The 26,255-nt window shown below is 41.4% G+C and overlaps 1 protein-coding gene across 1 annotated transcript in view; it reads right to left on the reverse strand.

Moving 5' to 3' along the window:
• LOC141167270 (uncharacterized) overlaps positions 1-26,255 on the reverse strand; it is a 44,370-nt gene that overhangs the window by 12,500 nt on the left and 5,615 nt on the right. Inside the window, exons 2-3 of the mRNA XM_073654702.1 lie at positions 5,544-5,617; positions 801-3,157 (exon numbers count right to left, since the gene is read on the reverse strand). Of these exons, the coding sequence (XP_073510803.1) occupies positions 801-3,157; positions 5,544-5,617 (2,431 nt within the window). The remainder of the gene's footprint in view (positions 1-800; positions 3,158-5,543; positions 5,618-26,255) is intronic.

Consider the following 26,255-nt stretch of genomic DNA (forward strand, 5'->3'; position numbering starts at 1 on the left):
GTACACTCAAACTGCGTATTAACATTAATTTTCATCATTACTGAGAAAAAATCCAGTTATGATTTTGGTGCACGAACAGTTATCGAACATAACCTCGAACAGCCGAATTTTTCTCAAATTGTTCGTGTTCGCCGAACGGCTCGAACACCGCCCAAAACAGCTCGAATTTGAGATTGGCGAACAGTTCGAGTAGAACAACGCTCATCTCTACTGCTAACCACTGAGCAATGTTAATGAAAGACGGTCTTATCTAGGCAATTTCTTCAATACAGCCCACTAACATGCAACCATTTTGTACTTCCGATGGTGTTTAGGACTTGAAGTGAACAGAGCAACTTGTAAAACTGCATTCAAGGGACCACAGCAAAAAAATAACTAGCATGCTATTTAAACCTATTAGTGGGGATGAGCAGATATATTGGCATGGAATTGAATTATACTTGAATATTACAAAAAACTGCATTCGCCAAAATGCTGATTTTTTTCAGTCACTTCTTCCGCCATTTCTCTAAACCGTAAAGTGCCATCAGAAGTTTTAAAAAAACCCTCCTTACTGCTCATTTCTCCAGCCCCTCTGCTCTGCACCATTCCCCATCTGTTCCTCCGTGCATCTTCTTATCAATGCTGCAGAGCGCTGAATTTAAGGGAAACACTTGACTCATTCCATTTAATTTAAAAAATCTTGTAAAGCCCATAAAAAGTGGTAGCATTTGAGTTCAGTGTTAATTGTTATTTTGGAAACATTTGTCTGGAAATCTTAAGTGTCTAAAAGGGTTAACAAATTAATTAGGCATTCTTACCTCAGTCTCAACATTAGACTTGAAATTAATATATGCATCTGATGATTTGTTCTTTAAATCTTCAGTAAACTCTTTATTAACAATCCTAAAGTCCAATGGAACAATAGAAGTAGGTATGGAGGTGGTTGATTGTGAGGTTGCTGTGCTGGTTGACCTGAGTATGGTTGTTGTTAAACTGTTGGCTTTTGTTGTACCTTGGGATGAAATACTAGTACCTAATGATGTCATTGTGGTAGTGGATGGTAATGTAGTTATTGCTGAAGTAGTGTTGGTGGATGTTAATGAAACTGGTGATGATGTTGATGAGGAGGTAACTGTTGAATTTAAAATGTTACTTGTAGTTGTATGAGATATTGTAATGTTGGATGTTGTTGCTGATGTAACTTGAGGTGATGTTGATATGTAGGAAGACTGCATTGCTTGTGTTGTTAATAGAGGCGAATTAGTTGATAATGTTGAAGTATTGAAGGTTGATGAAGTTGACAGAGATGTTGAAATGTTGGATGTTGTTGCTGATGTAACTTGGGATGATGTTGATGAGTTGGGAGATTCTGTTGCTTGTGAAGTGAATAATATAGAACTTGATGTAGAAGTATTGGAGGATAATGAAATTGTCAGAGATGTTGTAATGTTGGATGTTGTTGCTGATGTAATTTGGGATGATGTTGATGTGTTGGGAGCCTGTATGGCTTGTGTAGTTAAGAGAGTTAAACTTGTTGATAATATTGACGTAATAGAGGGTGATGACTTTTGCAGAGGTGTTGTGATGTTTGATGTTGATGTCACTGGGGATGATGTTGACACGTTGGGAGACTGCATTGCTTGTGATGTTAGTGGAGTAGAACTTGTTGATAATGTTGATGTATTAGAGGGTGATGAAGTTGACAGAGATGTTGTAATGTTGGATATTGTTGCTGATGTAACTGGAGATGATGTTGACATGTTGGAAGATTGTGTTGTTTCTGTTGTTAACAGAGTCAAATTAGTAGATAATGTTGAAGTATTGGAGGATAATGTAGTTGATAGAGATGTAATGTTTGATGTTGTTGCTGAGGTAACTTGGGATGAAGTTGACGAGTTGAGAGACTGTGTTGCTTGTGAAGTGAACAAAGTTGAACTTGATAATGTTGAAGTATTGGAGGATAATGTAATGTTGGATGTTTTTGCTGATGTAACTTGGGATGATGTTGACACGTTGGGAGACTGCATTTCTTGTGATGTTAGTGGAGTTGAACTTGTTGATAATGTTGAAGTATTGGAGGATAATGAAGTTGAAGGAGATGTAATGTTGGATATTGTTGCTGATGTAACTTGAGATGATGTTGACATGTTGGGAGATTGCATTGCTTGTGATGGTGATGGAGTTGAATTTGTTGATAATGTTGAAGTATTGGAAGGAGATGAAGTTTGTAGATTTGTTGTAATGTTGGATGTTTGTGATGAAACATGAGATGATGTTGATATGTTGAGAGATTGCATTGTTTGTGATGTCAATGGAGTAGAACTTGTTGATAATGTTGAAGTATTGAAGGGTGATATAGATGGTAGAACAGTTGTACTGTTGGATGTTATTGCTGATGTACTTTGGGATGATGCTGATGTGTTGGATGTTTGCATATTTTGTGATGTTGATAATGTTGAACTTTCTAATAACATTGAAGTATTGAAGGTTGGCTGATATGTTGTAATATTGGATGTTTCTGATGTTACCTGGGATGATGTAGATGCATTGTAGGATTGCATTGTATGTGTTGTTGTAATATTGGATATTGTTTGTAATGTAACTTGAGTTGATGTTGATATGTTGAGAGATTGCATTGTTTGTGATGTTAATGGAGTAGAACTTGCTGATAATGTTGAAGTATTGGATTGTGATGAGGTTGGCATAAATGTTGTGATATTGGAGGTTGTTGCTGTAGCTTGGGACAATGATGACACATTGGAAGGTTGTGTTGCTTGTGATGTATATAGAGCTGAACTTGTTGATAGAGTTAAAGTATTGGAGGGTAATGAAGCGGGTAGTGGTGATGTAATATTGGATGTTGTTAATAAACCTGGTGATGATGTTGAGGAGTTAGAGAGTTCCACTGCTTGTGATGAAGTTGATGTTACTGTTAATGAGGTTTCATTTGTTGAAGACATTGTATGTAGCATTGCTGTTGTTTTATGTAAAGCTGTTGTACTATTGAGAACTGTGGCTGAAGTAGAAGAGATATAGGAATTTGAGGTTAATAGTGAAGTATTGTTTTCTGAAGCTGTTGTGGCTGATGTTGAAGTATTCATAATAGTAGAGCTTGCCGAAGTCACATCAATTCCGGGTAGTGTGGTGGCGTTAGTAATTTGTTGATCTGTTGACACTGTAAGTGTAATAAATATAACATTTATAGTATTACGTAAAAAAATATACGAAGCATTAACAATGGTTGACTAAACAGTGTCTTAAAAATGTATACTTTTTAAGTCAATTGAAAAATGTGCTATGTAACATAGCCCAGGGTAAACTGAATGGACTTTGTTAAAATGTAAAACATAACTATCATTAAAAATGTGTTGGCTGTTCATTAATGAACTGAATTCAGTATTCCAAAACTGAAAATGCCAGTCTAAAGCTATGCATGATCTATGTTGCTCTACGTTAATCTAAACAAATTGAAAAAAAAAAGCAAAAAAAAATCAATCTTGGTCTGCATCTTTTCTTTAATCAGTCATAACTGAACTTAAAGGAAATATCTCATCAAAAACTTATCTGCTGTTTAAATAGGTTTCTTTATGTTAAATATATATTATTAAAAACTGTTGGTAATAATTTTTTTTTCATACTAAGATCTATATTAAAAAAATAGAAATTATGCAATGTTTACACCTGCCTCTGGAATTATACTACACTTGTACTTCATGTTCTTTCAGCAAATGCACATGTACATTAACAGCAATATAATAACTCAGACCCTGTCTTCAGTTGTGAAACATTTAATGCTCATATACAAAGGTCATTGTAAAAGGAAGAGGAACAGGAAGTGCTGTGTCATCACCTATTGTGAATGGTAGATATTGTGTTATCAGCTGAATTTTGAGGTGTTACCTGTAGTTGTAATTCTATCTGTCATGATAATCAATAATTGTGTGCCAAATTACCTGTTTATATCTGTTGACTGGTACACCTCCATTCATGTCTGAGTGAACTAAATTCAATTGTTCCCACAAAGTAAGTATTGGCTTCTCTGCTTCTTTCCTCTGTTAGGACACTAAAGGTGCATTTACACTGCATGATTACTGGGATTGTTCCTTTGGTGTCCTAGGAACACATGTTCCAGATAACAGGTATAGTCTAAACAGGCTGCCAATCACCCAACAAATGAGCAAAACACTTGTTACTCTGGTGAAATTATTTTTTCATTTTCCCAAAAGATCATTATTCTCGGCAGCATATCATCCAGTGTAAACAGAACAATGCCAAGAACAATGGCAGCCTATGCGCACAGAACGATGTACTACTGATTGTCATGTGTGCATCTGAAGCGCAGTTTACCTACATAAGCAATTAATTAACTTCTGACCAACAAACATGTTGCCAATCGGTGGTCATTTAATGGGGCGCATCGGAAGGTGTAAATGCACCTTAAAGAGGTTGCTCACTACTTTAACATTGATGAACTATCCTCAGGATCCATCAACGTCTGATTGGTAGGGGTGCAACATCCGGCACCATGCCGATCAGCTGTTCTAGGTGCCGGCGGCTGCCAGAAGTACTCAGTTATGACTCTGCTCCATCTACTGATAGTGGCCGTGGCTGGGTACTGCACATCTACCCCTATTCAAATTAACAGGGGATAGATGTGCAGTCCCAGGCTGCAGCCACTATCAATAGGTGGAACAGCTCCTTAACTGAGCACTTCCGGAAGCCACTGGCACCTAGAACAGTTGATCGGCGGGGGTGTCGGGTGTCGCACCTCCACCAATCAGACATCCTGAGGATAGTTCATCAATGTTAAAGTAGTTTAAAACCTCTTTACATTTGGAAAGATGGCCCTGTCTAGTGGAATGATACAGCTTCCTTTTAATCATGATTGATCCAACTTAGTTCATTTAGATATATACTTGGACATTATTTTGCAGCTTTTTCTAATTTGTGCATATCTAAAATGTTACCTTAATTTTTATACAATGCTCTTTTTTCACACTCACAGTCCAAAAAAATGTTGCTTTTATCTAGAAAATGTTTTTAATGCTTCACAAGTGTAGGTCAATTATAAACCAGTTTTAAAAGAACCTGTCACTCAATTCATGCTGCCCAAACCACAGGCAGCATGAATCAGTCCGGCTGCACAATTGCAGCCAGATATAATTTTCTATGAAATGCTCCAGAAGAAGCTAGACTAGTCTTCTTTCGGCCTATGGTCCATGGCTGGATCTTCAAACTATATTCTCTTTGGAATGCCGGAGCATTTCAGAGAATAATAGACCTGCTGCAATTCTATGAACACGTAATAATATTATAAATAATAATAATTTTATGTTTATAGCACCAACATATTCTGCAGCACATTACAATTAATCGGGGGGCATGTACAAACAATAAAGACATTACAGATTAACGCGTAGTTCATCATATACAGAAGAGTGAGGGCCCTGCTCACAAGCTTGTAATCTATAAGGAAATTGGGTAGGGAATTTCCCTGGCCGATTTGGTTGAATACTTATGCAAACAGCATTTTTCAGGTTCTAGCTTTCAATTTAACTCACCAGTCATTAACAGCAGCAGAAGAGATAGTCTCCATAAATTCATTGCTGAAGATACAATGTTACCTTTGAAGTGCCTAAGAAGAAACAATGAACATATTGACACTATGCTTTTAACAAGTAACCAGTTACACTTGGATGTAGGCAGTGAAAATAAAATATAGTCAGCAATATTTTGGAAGGCAATACAAAATGAACACTGGTATTGGAAAGAAATGTTTTGTTTTTCACGACTTGTAAAGTTGTATGAATTGTTAAATGACTACATAATTTACGTTACGTCAGTAATCAAAGACACAAAACCTAAGAATATAGCTTAATGGCAGATGAAGAAAATAAAGTATATATTGTCTTGGCCAAATGATTCAGTATATATAGTAGCTTTCTCATGCCTAGGAATCGAGTGAGTGGTCCTATTTTGTGATTAACAACTATCTCTGTATGCACAGTCATATAGGGATGGCTGTCAATCATTAAGTAAAACTGTTCACTAGACTCCTAAAAAGTACAATAAATCATTATGATGAGCTACTTTTGTTCTGTACCATAACAGTGGCATACTGCCAATGGCAGCAGGCCATGCCACTGCTATGGGGCCCGTGAGTCAGAGGGCCCGCACCGGGCCCTCACCGCACTGGGCCCCGCCTCTGCCCGTCAGCACCAGCAATGTCAGGCCGCCCACACAGAATGATGGGGGTGGAAACGTCTGCTGACGATCCCTCCTCCATCATCATTGCTCTCGCTGATGGCCAGATGGGGGTGTCAGAGCAGCTGGCATGATGACGTCATTACAGGGCGCCTGCTTCTCTGAGATGTCTGGCACTTCACACCCCTCGCTGAGGAGACTAAAGCATTGGGTGGAACCAGGAGAGGTGAGTACTGTATTTATTTTTTTTAATCAGTAAACGGTGGCTATAATATAGTATGGGGGGTGCATTATATTGTGTGGAGGACCATGGGGATGCATTATAGCATTATACTGTGTGAAGGACCATGGGGGTACATTATACTGTATGAAGGACCATGGGGGGTGCATTATATTGTGTGGAGGATCATGGGGGTGCAATATACTGTATGGAGGACCATGGGGTGCATTATACTGTATGGAGGATCATGGGGGGCACATTATACTTTTATAGTGGACCAAGGAGGGGTGCATTATATTGTATGGAGAACTATGGGTGTGCATTATACTGTATGGAGGACCATGGGGGTACATTATACAGTATGAAGGACCATGGGGTTGCATTATACTGTATGAAGGACCATGGGGGTGCATTATACTGTATGGAGGACCATGGGGGTGCATTATACTGTATGGAGGATCATGGGGCGCATTATATTGTGTGGAGGACTCTGGGGGATGGATTATACTTTATGGAGGATCATGGGGGTGCATTATATTGTATGCAAGACCATGGGGGTGCATTATAATGTATGCAGGACCATGGGGGGTGCATTATATTGTGTGGAGGACCATGGGGTGTGGATTATACTGTATGGATGACCATGGGCGGTATATTATATCATATGCAGGACCATGGGGGGTGCACTATAATGTATGCAGGACCATGGGGGGTGCATTATATTGTGTGGAGGACCATGGGGTGTGGATTATACTGTATGGATGACCATGGGCGGTATATTATATCATATGCAGGGCCATGGGGGGTGTATTATATTGTATGCAGGACCATGGGGGTGCATTATATTGTATGCATGACCATGGGGGGTGCATTATATTGTATGCAGGACCATGGGGTGCATTATATTGTATGGAGGACCGTGGGGGTGCATTATAATGTATGGAGGACCATGAGGTGTGCATTATATTGTATGGAGGACCAGGGAGGGTACATTAAATTGTATGGAGGACCATGGGAAGTGCACTATATTTTATGGAGGACCATGGGGAGAGAATTATAGTCTATGGAGGACCATAGGGAATGCATTATACTATATGGAGGATTATGAGGGGTACATTATACTATGTGGCAGGCTATGTGGGGTCATTCTAATATGTGGGGGTCCATAATACTGTATCAAGCAATTTTGCAGTGTGAAGGTTTGTGTGGGGTCCATCAAACTGTGTGGGGGCCATTGTACTGTTAGGAGGGCTAGTGCAGGCCATTATACTGTATGTAGGCCCATTATAGTGCATGGAGAGCTGTGTGGGGATCAGAGTTGGGAGATCATACTATGTTGAGGTCATCATTATACTGTGAATGTGGAGGAACTTTTGTTTGCATAATACTTTATGGGGGCAATGAAAGAGGAATCTAGGACTTCAGCAGTAGAACAACTACTATGTAAAGGCTGCAAAGTTGTGAGATCTGCTCTTCTGTGACCCCGACAATTATTTTTTTTTTTGGGGGGGGGGGTGGGCCCAATTAGAACTTCTGCTATGGGGCCCCATGATTTCTATATATGCCCCTGTTGCCAAATCATAGAAGAGTTTGCCCCTTTTTGACATACAAATTGGGTGTGGGTGTTTGGAGTGAGTTTAGGAACTGAGGTCGCTCACTACATGGCAGGTGTCAGCTGTGTTATACATTTCGAATCTTCCTCTATCAGCAGTGATCTGAGATAGCACTGATCGCTTCTGATCAACCCATTTGAAGCTGCTGTCAATGGCTCACAGCAGCGTATAAGTGGTCAGATCCTGGGGGTTCCTTCACTTGCTCATCATCCCTTCTTTATGCTTTTGCTGCAAACCCCTATTGGCCCTGTGGCTGAGCTTCATAGTAGATTGGTAATTTGACAATATATTGCAAAGCAAAAGTGTTATAGTATATACAGTATATAGTACAAGCAAAAGTGTAGCAAAAAAAACCTTAAACAATGAAATGACCGCTCTTTTCCCATTATAAAAAATAAAGCATATTTGGTATTGCTATGTCAGTAAAAGTATAATAAGCAAAAATATAAAATTATTTAAACCATAAGGTAAAGCCATAGAAAATAAAATGCAAGATAAAAAAAAATAAAATCATACCAATAGATACTATAATTTGCCCTGCAATAACAAGCAGCTATATTGGTGGAAAAATATATCTAAAAAAAATCTTTTAAAAGTTCAAAATCTTTCTCCCACAGTAATAGCTCTGCTTTACGTTACCTGTCTCATCTATTACATTATTTCTGTGTCCCATTGTATATAAATATGTGACTCTTCAGATTTTGTGTTATACTATGCCTGATGAAGAGACCTCAGTAGTCTCAAAAGCTTGCAACATGTTGCCATCTTTTCAGTTAACCATTAAAAGGTATCAACCACTGAGGACTCTCAAATCTTAATATTTTTCTATTTACTGGCTAACGTGGTACAAAAATATATATTTTCCCTGTCACCAATCTGATACGGATGATTTATCCTAAGGTTAGGTCGTCAATATACAAGTACAAGTAGATTGTACGCTTTGCTAATGATCTACTAACAGCTAAATCTAATGGTAACAATTCCTTTCTTATTCTTCTGGATATCTCTGCAGCATGTCAGGATTCCTGTTGTCCTTCTACAGTTTGACCACTAGTGGCTGCAATTGTTCACCTTAATAATTGTGCTGCAATCCCACTCTTTACCACTGGAGGCTGCTGTTGTGTTCTGCAATTCCCCTTTACTAAGATGGCAGATTCTGAACCTGCGGAATGGGCCTACTAAAAGCCACATGAATCTCTCACTCATTGCTTGAGTATTGTGTCTAGCAGTGTAGTCTAATTCCAGTTTCCAGCTCCTGGAAGTCTTACCCAGACTGTTCTCACCTATCTACTTATTGTTTCTTACAACTCCTTTGTTATATCCAAGAACATCTATAACTGCTTGCTGTTCCTGCTCGTGCTCCTTCGTCCACTGGTTTCCAGCAGTGCTACGCCAGTATCGTAACACAACATTTGACATTTGGCATCACTAACTCCTTCTCACTGTTGCACTGATGTCTCCACCCAGTGCCAGTAATTGCACTGGTTGCCCATCCACTACAGAATGCAACATAAACTTATCACACCCACACACAAAGCTCTCCACAGTACAGCACATCTCTTTTTACCATCTTATCCATGGTATCCTTTCTAAGAATTATCTAAAATAAATATTTTCCATAATCCGAACCTACCACTCCCTTCTCCAAGACTTTTCTCATGCTTCACCAGTTCTCTAGAATGCACTATTCCAAGCAATCTGCATAATTATGAGTGTCCAGAATTATGAACATGTCATTAAAATACATATTTTAGGCTGGCATATCACATCACCTCACTAATCTAATTTTTCTCGGTTTACCCCTTCCTACATTTTTCTCAGTCTGTTTTTTCTATAATCTGTATCTGTAGTCAGAAGTATCTGGACAAATACCAATACCAGCTGTTAAGCAATTCATGCAGATGTACATGCATTCCTTTATTTATAATAAAAGATGGTTGGACCATACACTACAAGCACTTTTTACCTTTTGTGCCACCGCTATTTCTTCATAGATTGTAAACTTTTTCGAGTAGGAACCTCAATCATATTGTTTGAATTGTTCAATTACCGTATGTGTTATTTTGTAATGTCAGACACTGTCTGAATTGTAAAGTGCTGTGGAACATGTTGGCTGTGTATAATTTAAATTATTATTATTATTATAAGGTCTTCCTAGCTTACATTGAGTTTGAATATGTCCATAGACCTTTTTAATCAATCCTACCTGTCCACATCCCAGTAATTTCAAAACCAATTTTAAAGAATTAAAATAATCAGAAATACTCCATTTCTTAACCAGATGTTTATATACAGATTATATAATTACAGCCAAGCAAAATAGTGATATGGGTTAAACCTAGATATAAGGTCCCTTGTGATTATTCTCTTTTGTATTGTTTTTTAATATTTAATTGTATCCTTAGACATAACTTAGTCTCCTGACAATGGTTTGTCCTTATTTTGTAGTGCTAATGCCACTTTTATGACTCATGGCTCTATTACAAAGAGGAATAATACTGCTTACACGACGGTACAAATATTATTAGACACTATAGATTTTGTTTCTCTGTCTTTTATTCCGTTACAGTTCCGCTCACAGCTAAGCTTCTATTACAATATACACAAAAGACAGACCATAGATTAGTACAGAAGGAGACAATATAAAAAGATATGTCATGAACCGCCTACCCTCTACACACGTGACTCGGATGTGACTGTAAAGGGGGACTCCGCTTCTCACATTCCCTTCTCACAATAGGCTGATATTGAGCTAAGCGCACATTACAGCCAGTTCACACCACACTTCTTGCTGCCACCACTCGCTGTTTTGTTAGGCCAGCGAGATGCCGGGCTTGGGTAACCAGTCTACCTTAGGGCGATTATCTTTTATATTTTTAGCACTCCTTTGTTAGTGAAAACAATACACAGATAAAGTTTACTCTTCCTGGAACCGTAGCCTCCTCAGTAATTTAATTATCTACTCACAAAAAAGACTGCCAGGTGTCCAGAGATATAGGATTTTTATTTATCGACCCAAAACACAATCAATAACAAGATCCATGAAATGTAACCACACATTTTTTTAGGCTATGTGCCCATGATGCAGAAATGCTCAGGATTTTTTCCTGAGCGTTTCTGCATCTCCCTGGCAGAAAAAAACGCATGCGGATTGTACATGCGTTTTTCCTGCCAGGGACATGCGGAAGTGAAGCGTTCTTCACATGCATTTCCGCATGCGGGTTGACAAGCGTTTTCCAAGCGATTTTAGCATCACTTGGAAAGTGCTTGACAACTTGGTCACACTATATAAATCCATGCAAACGGCATGGATTTATATAGTGTGACCCGAGAGAATGGTAAAAAATAAAAATAGAAATATATACTTACCCTCCGATGGCCCGCGCTGTCTTGCTTCGCTCGGTCCCGGCTGCCGGCAGCAGTAGAGTGAAGGACCTGCCGACGTCAGCGTTGCGTGACCCGTCACATGACTCTGATGTCAGCGCAGGTCCTTCATTCCATCGCGAAGTGCCGGGAAGCAAGGAGGAGCGCAGCGCGGGCCGCCGGAAGGTAAGTATACATTTATTTTTTATTTTATTCTTTTTTACAGCTTTTTTAATGGTACCTGGGTGTGGATGAGACTCTCCTCTCCTCTACACCTGGGTACCATCCACACATTAGAACGCGCCAATTGCACAAGTACAGATGCAGTCTTGCGGAATTGGCGCGTTCTAATGCAAGTCAATGGCGGCGAAAATGCAGCGCTTCCACAAAATAATTGGTAGTGCTGCGTTTTTTTCCGCAATGATAATCCGCAGCGGAAATTTCCACAGCATATGCACAGCACATGCTGATCATTGGGGAACATGGCAGGCCTTCTACCATGCGTTTTTTAAGCGTTTCTGCAGCGTTTTTGCTGCTGCGGAAACGCTTAAAAAACTCATCGTGGGCACACAGCCTTAATGTATTTTTAAGTTCTCCCCCTTAAAGAATCCTTCCCATGAATATTTTTTTTGTTAAATGTGTGTATATGTGTATGTCGTGTAGTGTGAATGTATACTCACCTACTGCCTCCTTCTCAGGGATCCAACACCATTTAGCTCCTCTTCTCAGAGACCTCACTGCAATTCAGTCTCAGCGGCTTACTGGAGTCCATGCTATATGTGTGATCCGGAAGTCTCTTTTATGATGTAAGCTTATGGAACTTCGTTCACATGTTCCATAGACTTATATTGTAAAAGCCACTGCAGAGCGGTGACGTCACTGAGAAGAGGAGCAGATCGACGCTGGATCCCGAAAAAAGTGGTGGTGTGTGAGTATATTAATACACTCACACTGCACACCATGAAAACAATACACTCACAGTACACACCATGAAAAAAATACACACACTACACACATGAAAAAAAATATTCATGGGAGTGCTTCTTTAAAAACACTTGTTCATCAGGTGAAATGATCATTGTTCTCGGCAGTGCATTGTCCTGTGTAGACATGACCTGTGCTGCTGAGAACAATGGTAGCCTATGCGCACAGAACGATGTACTACTGATCGTTCTATGCACATCTGAAGCTGGGTCTGCCTGTGTAAATAGGATATTAATTGACTGTTTATCAGCAAGCATGCTGTAGATCAGCAGTTGTTTAATGGCGGTTGGCTGGTATTAATGCAAAGTCAGTGCAGTTTAGGTACATATTTGTCTGCTAGCAACTTGCAGCAGATGAACAGATCGTCCATTTAAAATAGGTTCCATATGTTATGTAAGACTACGATATGTAAGGCCTTGTTCGAAGAGACCATGTTTGTTTGTAAGAAATTCGGACTATGTTCGAAACGCGTCACTTTTTGTCTCACTATTTTGGATGAAATTTTACCATTTAAGATGGAATAAAAGTGATGTTTTACCAGGAGCTGGAATCTCCATATAGGAAAAGCGTTTACTTTTCTGTAACGTTTCAAACCAAGTTTATTGTTTAACAAAAGCAAAAATCAGCTCAAACTATGCTTTAATCATGCAGCATAATTTTGCTATTTGCATGTGTTTCAAGGCATATGTAAACTTGGAATCACTCTTGCCTCCTCTCTTTTTGTGGCATTTGTGGCACCTGTGGTTTTTTTTGTTGTTTTTTTTAATTTAGAAATTTTAAGTTTTATAGAGAACAAAACAAACACACCTAGAGCATTATGTAAGTTTTTTTATACTCCCAAGTTAACTTATATCCAGCATCTTGTCTCAGCATAAAAAAAGTACCGTTTTTCCTTAAAATGTTGTGTGTAAAACCACCATGAGGCTAAGGGTCACACCACTGTACTTTCTCGCTTCCGAGAGAATCAGGCCGATTATGCTAATCACACTCTGATCAGAATGTGATCAGAGTGTGATCCAGTTCTCTCAGATGAGGAGAAGATGGGAAAATAATTTCTCCATATTCTGCCTTGTGTCAGTCGGGAAAATCGGACTGCACTCTGATATCATCTGAGTGGAGTCCAATTTTTTCAACAGACTCATTGACTTGAATGGCCGAGTGTGATCCAAATGTCGGATGCAAATTGAGCATGCTGCGAAGTTTTTCCTTGGACAGACTCTGTCGAAGGAAAAAAAATCGGACATGTGCACGGCCCCATATAACATTTGTCCTAGTGTGGTTCGATATTTTGTCGGATTGCACTTGGACTGAAAATACAGTTGTCTGCACGAACCCTAAGGGTATGTGTATGTGTTTGCATTGCAAACGGTGAAATGCGCCCTTACAGTTATAGTACAACTTGACATGATGCAGAATTTAAAAAAATCTCATTCACTGCACTGCGCTGTAAGGTTAAGTTCCCACAATGAGTTTTCGGTGCGTTTTTGATGCTGTGTATGTTTGCTCTGCAAAAAAGGCATCATTTTATAGTTCCAGCAAAACAGATAGGATTTATAGAAATCTCATGCCTACTGGGATATTTTTTCACTCTGGGATGTGTTTTTGAAATCTGCAGATTTTACCCATAGAATTATATTAGAAAAAAATGCATGTAGTCGGGACAGGACTGAATCAATAAAATGTTACTGGGAAGGATAAAAAAGAAAGCAGCTTAATTTTAACCATGACATATCAAAAAGAGACAAAAACTGCAGCATTAAAAATGCCTGTATAAAACACTCAAAAACAAAATGGGAAAAAAAAACCTGTAGATTTTCCATCTAGAATTTCTCCTCTGTGTCTGTTTATTCTCTTAAAGGGGTTTTCCAACGAACAAAAGTTCATTTTAATCCATGGCTGTGTCTGACCGTGTACAGAACACGATCTGATCATACCACAGCTCCTGGGCAAGGGAGGAAGGGAAAGACAATACAGATACTACAGCAGGGGATCACAGAGGATTCATTTTGTGAGGTAAAATATTGTTTAAAGAAGATGTCCATTACTTTTTATTATCCCCCCAATGTATTCCCCCGGGGCCCATAAGGGTTTTTGTAATTACCTATCGCTGGCCGCTCACAGGCATCACGTGACCCGCCACTGATGTCAGGTCAAATGAGGCGTGACATCAGTGACGCACTCCCCGCGGTGGATGCTGGGTTGTGGGCGGGGTTTCCCCCTGTGTCACACCCAGCATCCGACTCTGTACATCAGATGTCAGAGTCGGCTGCAGCCGGAGGTCACGTGACGCCCGTGAGCGGCCAGTGATAGCGCCCCTCACAGGCAGTAACTGAAACGCAAGGTATTTACAAAAAAACACTTATGGGCCCTGGGGAATACATTGGGGGGATAGTAAAAAGTAGTGGACAACCCCTTTAAAAACAGGCAGTGAAATGTTTTACCTCAGAAAATGAATCCTCTGCTGTAATGTCTGTATTGTCTTTTGCTTGCTCCCCTGTCTCGGAGCTGTGGTATGTTCTGTACACGGTCCGACACAGCCATTGATTAAAATGAACTTTTGTTCATGGGAAAACCCCTTTAAGGTCTATAGACATTTCCTTTTTACAGCTCAGTATAATATAATGTATACACACCACATGGCTGCCATATTGGTGTGAGCTCTCTATTGCATCTTTGTGTAACACTTGTAGTAAGATCTGTGTGAACAGAGAATGGAATTGCTGGGATTACACAGCCATTCACAGCTGCAGACATTGGTGAATCTTATGCTGCACTGTCTTGGACTACAACTCCCAGTGGACATTGCTCCTCTCTGTATCATGGGGGAGGAAGTGCAGCAGAGGAAGAGACTGATTGGATGAATAGGTTGGAGAAGAAGGGTGGAGCTAAGAGCAGTGGGAGAGAAGCCTGGAATCCACCATGTCAGACATGTGAGAGTCTGATCCTGGAGAGCAGGAGACAGAGGCACAGAGTAAGTGGTACACGTTCAACCCCTCAGTGTGCGAGGGGAGAAGATGATCCTGCAGTTGAACCACATCTGCAGACCAGTCAGCTTATCAGGAGATGTCCGTCGCCACATGGCCTAACCAAGGGACCGATTCTGACATCCATCCCCAGTATCCAAGGGATCGGGACCCTGCAGCACTAAGACTGGAAACAGTGTGACTACAGAACAGCTACATCGAGAAGTGAGTAGCTATTATGGGACTTGTGGTTCTGCTGTGAGTTAATAAGAGAACTGTTGCTGAGCTATTATGAGACTTGTGGTTCCACACACTTGAAGCCATAAAAGGACTATCTGTGAAGGATATTCTTCTTTTTTGCTATGTGCACCAACCAAGAGCTCCAACAACCCCGCCCACAGAGACTGCTTAAAGGGGTGTCACATTTGTAACCTATGTACAGTGGGGAAAAAAGTATTTGATCCCCTGCTGTTTTTGTAAGTTTGCCCACTGACAAAGACATGAACAGTCTATAATTTTAAGGGTAGGTTAATTTTAACATTGAGAGATAGAATATCCCAAAAAAATCATGAAAATCTCATTGTATAAATTAGATAAATTTATTTGCATTTTACAGTGAGAAATAAGTATTTGACTTCTGTCCACAGACTCAATTAATCAGTCAGATTCTAACCTCTACAGCATGGGCAAGACCAAAGAGCTTTCCAAGGATGTCATGGACAAGATCATAGACCTGCACAAAGCTGGAATGGGCTACAAAACCATAAGTAAGATGTTGGGTGAGAAGGAGACAACTGTTGGTGCAATAGTAAAAAAATGGAAGAAATACAAGATAACTGTCAATCGACATTGATCTCGGGCACCATGCAAAATCTCACCTCGTGGGGTATCCTTGATCATGAGGAAGGTGAGAGATCAGCCTAAAACTACATGGCAGTGTGGCGCCCCTGAGGGTTCGACCGCCACAGGGATGCTGCACTTCTCTAATGGAGTGTAGTATTCCTCCTCTGAGGTAAGAACAGTGTGATAGTCATGACCCAACCTTTGCATCCAACACCACATTTCTCCACCAGAGGGGGCTAGTATGAACTAGGTGCTGCTCCCCTGGTTACAGGGAGACTGGGGAACCAAGAGTTAGAGTAACCAGTTAGTGGGTGAGGGTGGAGGACTTACAAGTTAGTTACACTTTAAATTTCATATTTAATAAAAAGCCATCTTTGGTCTTGGCTTTTGTGCTGTCAAATTACTGTGTGTTACTGTGACCTCCCACCCTGAGCGTGGATCCTGTGAGGACCTGCAGGGGAGGGAGACACAGCCCTCGTACCCTGGCCTTGGGACGAGGGGCAGGTTGCAGACGGGGAATGTCTCAACCCGGCCAATGACCAGGATCAAGAAGGCCTGGAGCTTAAGAGTGTGGCTCCACAGCAAATGGATCCCAGGCAGGATGCAGACGGAGTGGTGTACGCCACCTGTCCTCGCCATGCTGATATATTCAGAGGGAGTCCGGCTGCAAGAGGGGTACCAGCCCCCGACACCCGACCTTGCTACTCTATGTCCTGGACGGGAAAGCCCGGTAGGCCCAGAGGATCCCACCGGGTATCGGGCGGAGCGGAGCTGCCACCCGTGCCCTTGTTCTCTGAGGAGCTCAGAGGGAGTCCCGGCCTACTTGCTCACACACGGACAGGAAAGGATTTGGTCTGTAGTTCAGGAACACTCTGGTGTAGGGTCCCGACTGAATGCTGGACTTGGAGGTTGTCGGACTCCCGTCCCTGGTGACCACAGGACTCCACGGGGAGCAGGGAGTTGCCTTCCTTCTGCCATCTCTAAAGTGAGTAAAGCCTTGGAAGTTCACCCCTATGGCCTCCGGACTGTTTATTCTGCGCTACACCGCACGACGCGGTGCCCGTTCTCCTCTACTACTACCCCCTCCATCCTGTCCCTCTGCCCTGAGGCCTTGCTCTGCCTGTGGGGAGTAGTAATAACTCTGGCCGCCATAACACCATGCCTCAGTGGACTGCAGCTGCACTGGTGGCCTTCACCATGTGCCACAGGTGGCGTAGTCGTAAATCAGCCACTCAACCCGGACGAGCCCACACCATCCTTTTTAATGTGATGGCCCTGAGCACGGGTCGGGTCCGGGCCACGGCTGCACCCCATCTCTCCATCACAGGACCCGACTCCGAGTCCCCCATCACCCAGAGTAAAATAAAGGGCTTTTTCCGAGAAGAGGCGTCACAGCAGTTTAGTTGATCTCCAGGCAGCTGGGACCACAGTTACCAAGAAAACCATTGGTAACACATTACGCCTTAAAGATTTAAAATCCTGCAGTGCCTACAAGGTCCCCCTGCTCAAAAAGGCACATGTGCAGGCCCATCTGAAGTTTGCCAATGAACACCTGGATGATTCTGTGAGTTATTGGGAGAAGGTGCTGTGGTCAGATGAGATAAAAATTGAGCTCTTTGGCATTAACTCAGCTCGTCGTGTTTGGAGGAAGAAGGAGGATCAGTACAACTCTAAGAACAGCATCCCAACCGTGAAGCATGGTGGGAGAAACATTATACTTTGCAGGTGCTTTTCTGAATAGGGGACATGACGACTGCACCGTACTGAAGGGAAGATGGATGGGGTCATGTATCGCCAGATTTTGGTCAACAACCTCCTTATCTCAGTAAGAGCATTGAAGATGGGTCATGGCTGGGTCTTCCAGCAAGACAATGACCCAAAACATACAGCCAGGGCAGCAAAGGAGTGGCTCAAAAAGAAGCACAGTAAGGTCATGGCGTGGCCTAGGCAGTCTCCAGACCTTAATCCCATAGAAAACTTATGGGGGGAGTTGAAGCTCCGAGTTGCCAAGCGACAGCCTCAAAATCTTAATGATTTAGAGATGATCTGTAAAGAGGAGTGGACAAAAATTCCTCCTGACATGTGCGCAACCCTCATCATCAACTACAAAAAACATCTGACTGCTGTGCTTGCCAACAAGGGTTTTGCCACCAAGTATTAAGTGTTGTTTGCCAGAGGGATCAAATACTTATTTCTCACTGCAAAATGCAAAAATGTTTTATATAATTTACACAATGTGATTTTCTTGATTTTTTTTGGGATATTCTATCTCTTAATGTTAAAATTAACCTACCCTTAAAATTATAGACTGTTCATGTCTTTGTCAGTGGGCAAACTTACAAAAACAACAGGGGATCAAATACTTATTTCCCCCACTGTATATATACAGAAACATACAGGCCCTGATTATTTAAAGTGATTACTAGTGTAAATAGGTTTGAAAAGTCACACAAAACTTTCGTGTTTTTTTGTGTTTTCACTAGAGATGAGCGGTGTTCGACTAGAACTGTTCGCCAATCTCAAATTCGAGCTGTTTTGGGCGGTGTTCGAGTCGTTCGACGAACCCGAACGATTTGCAAAAAATTCGGCTGTTCGAGGTTATGTTCGATAACTGTTCGTGCACCAAAAGCGTGTCCTGCATGTCTGGCGCTATTTAGAGCACCAATCATGAAGGGAATGTCTGCCACTCACTGTAATGCCGCAGCCATGGTGGTTGTGGCATTACAGTGATTGCCCAAATCGATGGGAACAGTGCTCACAGTGAAACATGAAAAGCCGGCAATTCAGCAGCGGCATACACCGGTACCCGACAATTTAGAACAGAAAGAATAGAGAATCACACATAGATTAGATAGATAGAAACATGTCAGTCACATATATATGAAGTACAGTGACAGTGTTGCTTACTGTACTTGTCATTTAGTGTAAAGGATTTATTAAAAAAAATAATAGTGTTTTCATGCACCGTCTCTTTAAAAAAGCCGGCCGGCATTTCAGCAGCGGTACCTGACAATTTAGAATAGAAGGAATAGAGAATCACACATAGATTAGATAGATAGAAACATGTCAGTCACATATATATGAAGTACAGTGACAGTGTTGATTACTGTACTTGTCATTTAGTGTTAAAATAAAGGATTTATTTAAAAAAAAATTGGCGTGGGGTTCCCCATAATTTTAGGCTCTAGCGGAGGTTAAGCAGACGGCTGGGGCAGATGCTTGAAGCCTGGGAAGGGGGTAATACCCACGGAGCTTCCCAGGCTACTAATATCAGCCCCCAGCTGAATACCTAGCCTTTACTAGCTATTAAAATGGGGGACCCCTCAAAAAAATGACGTGGGGTCCCCCCTATTTTAATAGCTAGCGAAGGCTAGGCAGACAGCTGGGGGCTGATATTAATAGCCCAGGAAGGGTGCCATGAATATTGGCCCCCTCCCAGGCTAGAAACACCAGCCGTCAGCCGCCCCAAAAATGGCGCATCCATAGGATGCGCCAATTCTGGCACTTAGCCTCGCTCTTCCCACTGCCCTGTAGCGGTGGCAGTGGGGTAATAGGGCTGGGGTTGATGTCAGCTTATAATGCCAGCTGACATCAAGCCCAGGTTAGTAATGGAGAGGCGTCTATAAGACACCCCCATTACTAACCCCATATTCAAAGTTAAAAAAAAACACAAACACCCAGAATAAAGTCCTTTAATTGAAATAAACACACAATTCTTTATTGTTCTAAATTAAACCATACTTACCGTCACGCCCATTCCAGCTGAAGCCAACGTTCTACTGCAATAAAAGTAAAATAATAAACCAACATCATCCTTACCTTTCCATGGTTCCCACGACAGCTTCAGCTCTGCTACATTCACATAACAGGCTGGATCGCAGCAGAACGCTGCCATCCAGCTAGCCATGCCGCACACACTGAGAAGCGCAGGCATGCTTGCGCTCCTCAGTGTCTCGCTGTGACGGCATAAAGATGAGCCGAGTTCATGTCCAATGAACTTGGCTCACCTCAGGCACGTCACTGACAGCGTGGGAAAATTCTCCTGCACTCAGCGCTTCAGCGTGAGAATTCTCCCATGCTGTCAGTGACGTACATGAGGTGAGCTGAGATCATTGGACATGAACTCACCTCATGCACGTCACTGACAGCGTGGGAGAATACTCACGCTGAAGCGCTGAGTGCAGGAGAATTTTCCCACGCTGTCAGTGACGTACATGAGGTGAGCTGAGTTCATTGGACATGAACTCGGCTCATCTGGATGCCGTCACAGCCTGACACTGAGGAGCGCAAGCATGCCTGCGCTTCTCAGTGTCTGCGGGATTACAGGCTGGATGGCAGCTTTCTGCTGCGGTCCAGCCTGTCATCTCGATGTAGCAGAGCTGGAGCTGTCCTGGGAACCATTGAAAGGTAAGGATGATGTTGCTTTATTATTTTTCTTTTATTGCAGGAGATCGTTGGCTTCAGCTGGAATGGGCGTGACGGTAAGTATGGTTTAATTTAGAACAATAAAGAATTGTGTGTTTATTTCAATTAAAGGACTTTATTCTGGGTGTTTGTGTTTTTTTTTTAACTTTGACTATGGGGTTAGTAATGGGGGTGTCTTATAGACGCCTCTCCATTACTAACCTGGGCTTGATGTCAGCTGGCATTATAAGCTGACATCAACCCCAGCCCTATTACCCCACTGCCACCGCTACAGGGCAGTGGAAAGAGCGAGGCTAAGTGCCAGAATTGGCGCATCCTATGGATGCGCCATTTCTGGGGCGGCTGACGGCTGGTGTTTCTAGCCTGGGAGGGGGCCAATATTCATGGCACCCTTCCTGGGCTATTAATATCAGCCCCCAGCTGTCTGCCTAGCCTTTGCTAGCTATTAAAAAAGGGGGGACCCCACGTCATTTTTTTTGGGGGGTCCCCCATTTTAATAGCTAGTAAAGGCTAGGTATTCAGCTGGGGGCTGATATTAGTAGCCTGGGAAGCTCCATGGGTATTACCCCCTTCCCAGGCTTCAAACATCTGCCCCAGCCATCTGCTTAACCTCCGCTAGAGACTAAAATTACGGGGAACCCCACGCCATTTTTTTTTTTTATAAATCCTTTATTTTAACACTAAATGACAAGTACAGTAACCAACACTGTCACTGTACTTCTTATATATGTGACTGACATGTTTCTATCTATCTAATCTATGTGTGATGCTCTATCTTTCTGTTCTAAATTGTCGGGTACCGCTGCTGAATTGCCGGCAGGCTTTTTTAAAGAGACGGTGCATAAAAACACTAATATTTTTTTTAATAATTCCTTTACACTAAATGACAAGTACAGTAACCAACACTGTCACTGTACTTCTTATATATGTGACTGACATGTTTCTATCTATCTAATCTATGTGTGATGCTCTATTCCTTCTTGTCTTAATTGTCGGGTACCGGTGTATGCCGCTGCTGAATTGCCGGCCGGCTTTTTTAAAGAGAGCGTCTTCTGAGCAGTTTATCAGCTTTTGGACACCTTTGAAGGTGTTTTCTATGTGTTTCTATGTGTTTTTGTTTGCCTGCCATTGGTTTTAAACGGTGTTCGACGGTGTTCTAAGGTGTTCGACGAACAGTTCTACGAACAGTTCCTCGAACATCCCGGTGTTCGATGAACCGAACCGAACCCGAACACTACGGGGGTGGCTCAACACTAGTTTTCACACCAGTTTCACCCAGCTCCACCAAAATGGGCGGAATGAATGCTCGACAAGGGCTTAATCAAGTCTCTGAATGGAGTTAGATTTGTGGCATGGCGCACAGAGGCATATGCCACTTGTCTGCGTCTGCTCCTGATTCATCAAAAGGAGTGAATCTCTTTATGAATCAGGAGCATCTGACTCCAGTACACCCCCTCATCAACGCCAGTCATGATGAATTGGGATCAAAATTTGTTTTTGTTGGATTTCATGCATATCCAAAGAAAAGTGTTACATTCTTAATTGGACTTTTGCATTTGCATTGCTTCTAAGGGTGTACAGTAGTGCTTGAAAGTTTTAAAGGTATCTACTAATCCTAAAGGTTCACATACTTTTACCTTTCATAGGCATGTGATATTTGATTGTTTTCCTCATTTAAAAAAATATTATCTTTGACACCTTTATTTGATTGTGTTCTCTTTATCTGCTGTTATGAAAATCCGATGTAGTTTTAGATCAAATTTATGCAGAAATGTGGAAAATACTGAATAGTTCACAAACTTTAAAACACCACTGTATTTCTCAGTACATACAGATTCTGTTTTGCAGCACACAAAGGTTACGTTACAGATTTTACGGAAGATCTGCAGTTAATCTGCATTAAAATGCGTGCCACAATCCATGAGCCTTACATGTAGATTTGACACCGATTTAAACCTATGCTTTTCAAAAAGTGATGTTATATGCTCGTGTGAGCGAGGCCTAAATATGGCCGAGTGCTATGTGATGTTTTATCGGATAGCACACGACCCAATGTTATATACTATGGGGTAGCGCAGATTTGCTTTTTTTTTTGTTATGCCGATTTGGCATGAGAAAACAATCACAGCATTCTGCGAGTGGCTCCACAAATCAGATCATGAGCCCCTATATAAGTCCAAGGATGCGTGTAAAACATAGGACTGCACTCGGATGTCATCTGAGCCTAGTCCAATTTACGTGGACACAGACAATGAAGAAGATGGAGAAATTAAATTCTCCGCCTTCTTCACAGTCGTGATATGATTCTCTTAGCTAATAGAATTGGATCACAGTGAAATGACACTCTGATCAGAGTTTGAACCGAGTGTCGTTCCCATAATCGATATGATTCTCTTGGAAGAGAGAATCATCACTTGTGTGAACGAGCTACAGATTTAAATTTCCATTTTTTCCCCCCACAGTTTAGCGATGAGAGTTAATGTAATCTCTTCCACTTTCCTTCTATGTAATATGGTGCAGAATCTTTGGACTTGCAAAATCCGTACTGAAAATCGAATTTACAGCCTGCATGCTTGCTTTGCTGTTCATGAGCCTCAGGCAAGGTTCACACTGAGCAGTCCTTTTCCATAGGCAAGGTGCAATGTAGAAGTCATGGTGAGTGAGAGATTGCGCTGAATGCTGAACACAAGTTCTTACATTTACAAGTTCCCTAATCACTGTTCACAGAAATAATTCTGCTGTGACATCCTGAGAGAGATCAGCACGTACCACTGATTCCACCATCCTGCAAATATATATAGGGTAGGAGATCTAATTCGGCATGTAAGCTCTGGCTCTAATCGATTTACCTTTTAGCGATAATGTTCTGCCCTTGTTGCATCTTATTATTTGCAATAGGGTGTGATACTCCTTCCCTCTGATGAACCAGATGAATAGCTATCTGATCTTTTTCGTACATTATTATCTACGTATTTTGCCACTTTTGTTTTGTATGCACTAGTGTATTTGACAGTGGCTTTACTCTTTGCTTTGTAAGGAGTTTATATCCTGAGAATAAATTTACATGGTGTGGATGTTAGAGTCCAGCTAAAAGATTTGCGCTACTCTGGTCCAGCTTCCAGTCCCGTGCTCAATGGCAATTTTTTCTTCTGCTGCTGGCATCCTGGGCGCCCCGAATGTATGTCATGACGTAGTGTGACTAGTGACTAGGCCTCACATGATATCATGGAGTCTTGGAAATGCCAGAGGCATCAAGGATGATGCTGTCCAGCTGCCACGGAAGATCAGACTGGAAGTCAGAGAAGGGCAGCACAAATCTTTTTACTGAACTCTAGTGGATGTCATATCCATAGCACTAGTCATTTTTCTCTGCAGCCTATGGATGAGATTTCATAAAAATTCATCCACTATGCTGGTGCATGTCCTATTTAAACAAACCCTCATAAAGCTAGAATGCTGTTGAACATTCATAAACCCTGCAATAACAAGTGACCACAGATCTACGACTGTGTGCAGATTTATTAGGCAAGTTGTATTTTAGAGGATTATTTTTATTATTGATCAACAACTATGTTCTCAATCAACCCAAAAGACTCATAAATATCCAAGCTTAATATTTTTGGAAGTTGGAGTGTTTTTTTTTAAGATTTGGCTATCTTAGGAGGATATCTGTTTGTGCAGGTAACTATTACTGTGCAGAATTATTAGTCAACTTAATAAAAAACAAATATAATCCCATCTCACTTGTTTATTTTCACCAGGTAAACCAATATCAGTGCACAAAATTTAGAAATAAACATTTCTGACATGCAAAAACAAAAAACAAAAAAATTAGTGATCAATATAGCCACCTTTCTTTATGATGACACTCAACAGCCTTCCATCCGTAGATTCTGTCAGTTGCTTGATCTGTTTTCGATCAACATTACGTGCAGCAGCCACCACAGCCTCCCAGACACTGTTCCCAGAGGTGTACTGTTTTCCCTCCCTGTAGATCTCACATTTTATGATGGACCACAGGTTCTCTATGGGGTTCAGATCAGGTGAACAAGGGGACCATGTCATTATTTTTTCTTCTTTTAGACCTTTACTGGCCAGCCACTCTGTGGAGTAGTTGGATGCATGTGATGGAGCATTGTCCTGCATGAAAATCATGCTTTTCTTGAACGATACCAACTTCTTCCTATACCACTGCTTGAAGAAGTTGTCTTCCAGAAACTGGCAGTAGGTCTGGGAGTTGAGCTTCACTCCATCCTCAACCTGAAAAGGTCCCACAAGTTCATCTTTGATGATACCAGCCCATACCAGTACCCCACCTCCACCTTGCTGGCGTCTGAGTCGGAGTGGAGCTCTCTGCCCTTTACTGATCCAGCCTCTGGCCCATCCATCTGGCCCATCAAGAGTCACTCTCATTTCATCAGTCCATAAAACCTTTGAAAAATCAGTCTTAAGATATTTCTTGGCCCATTCTTGACGTTTTATCTTATGTTTCTCGTTCAAAGGTGGTCGTTTTTCAGCCTTCCTTACCTTGGCCATGTCCCTGAGTATCGCACACCTTGTGCATTTTGATACTCCAGTAACGTTGCAGCTCTGAAATATGGGAAAACTGGAGGCGAATGGCATCTTGGCAGCTTCATGCTTGATTTTCCTCAATTCATGGGCAGTTATTTTGCGCCTTTTTTGGCCAACACGCTTCTTGTGACCCTGTTGGCTATTTGCCATGAAACGCTTGATTGTTCGGTGACCACGCTTCAAAAGTTTGGAAATTTCAAGACTGCTGCATCCCTCTGCAAGACATCTCACAATTTTGGACTTTTCAGAGCCCGTCAAATCTCTCTTCTGACCCATTTTGCCAAAGGAAAGGAAGTTGCCTAATAATTAAGCACACCTTATATAGGGTGTTAATGTCATTAGTCAACACCCCTCCTCATTACAGAGATGCACATCACCAGATTTACTTAATTGGTAGTTGGCTCTCAAGCCTATGCAGCTTGGAGTAGGACAACATGTATAAAAAGTATCATGTGATCAAAATACTCATTTGCCTAATAATTCTGCACACAGTGTATATATAATGTGTATTTTTATATTTCATCATAAATGGATACACCTGCTCTGAGAAGTAAGATTTTGATGAATATCTCACTAAACAAGAACATTTTCCAAAATTTTGACAAGACCGAGTTTCGTTGAACAATTTTTTTTAACATGAAAGTAAAATTAATGATATTTCAAAATTTTCAGTTTTACTCAGATGATGCATGAATACACCCGATATTAAAAGCTACTATATTTACTATTTTGTATGACCTCCATGATTTTTAAGAACATCAACAAGTCTTCTAGGCATGGAATGAACAAGTTGGCGACATATTTCAATGTCTATCTTTTTTCATTTTTCAGGAACAACCTCTTTTAGAGTCTGGATACTGGATGGAGAGTGAAGCTCAACTTGTCTCTTCAGAATTCCCCATGGTTGTTTCATTGGGTTCAGATAGGGAGACATACTGGGCCACTGAGTCACCTTCAGCCTGTTTTTCTGCAGAAATGGAACCGTGGCTTTAGATGTGTGTTTTGGACTATTGTCCTGTTGGAAAAGGGCACGTCTACCAAGGGCACGGAGTGATGGCAGCATCTTCTCTTTCAATATCGAGCTGT

The sequence above is a fragment of the Phyllobates terribilis genome, unplaced genomic scaffold, assembly GCF_046119375.1.
Source record: "Phyllobates terribilis strain yellow unplaced genomic scaffold, ASM4611937v1 Scaffold_11__3_contigs__length_659146591, whole genome shotgun sequence".
NCBI lineage: Eukaryota > Metazoa > Chordata > Amphibia > Anura > Dendrobatidae > Phyllobates > Phyllobates terribilis.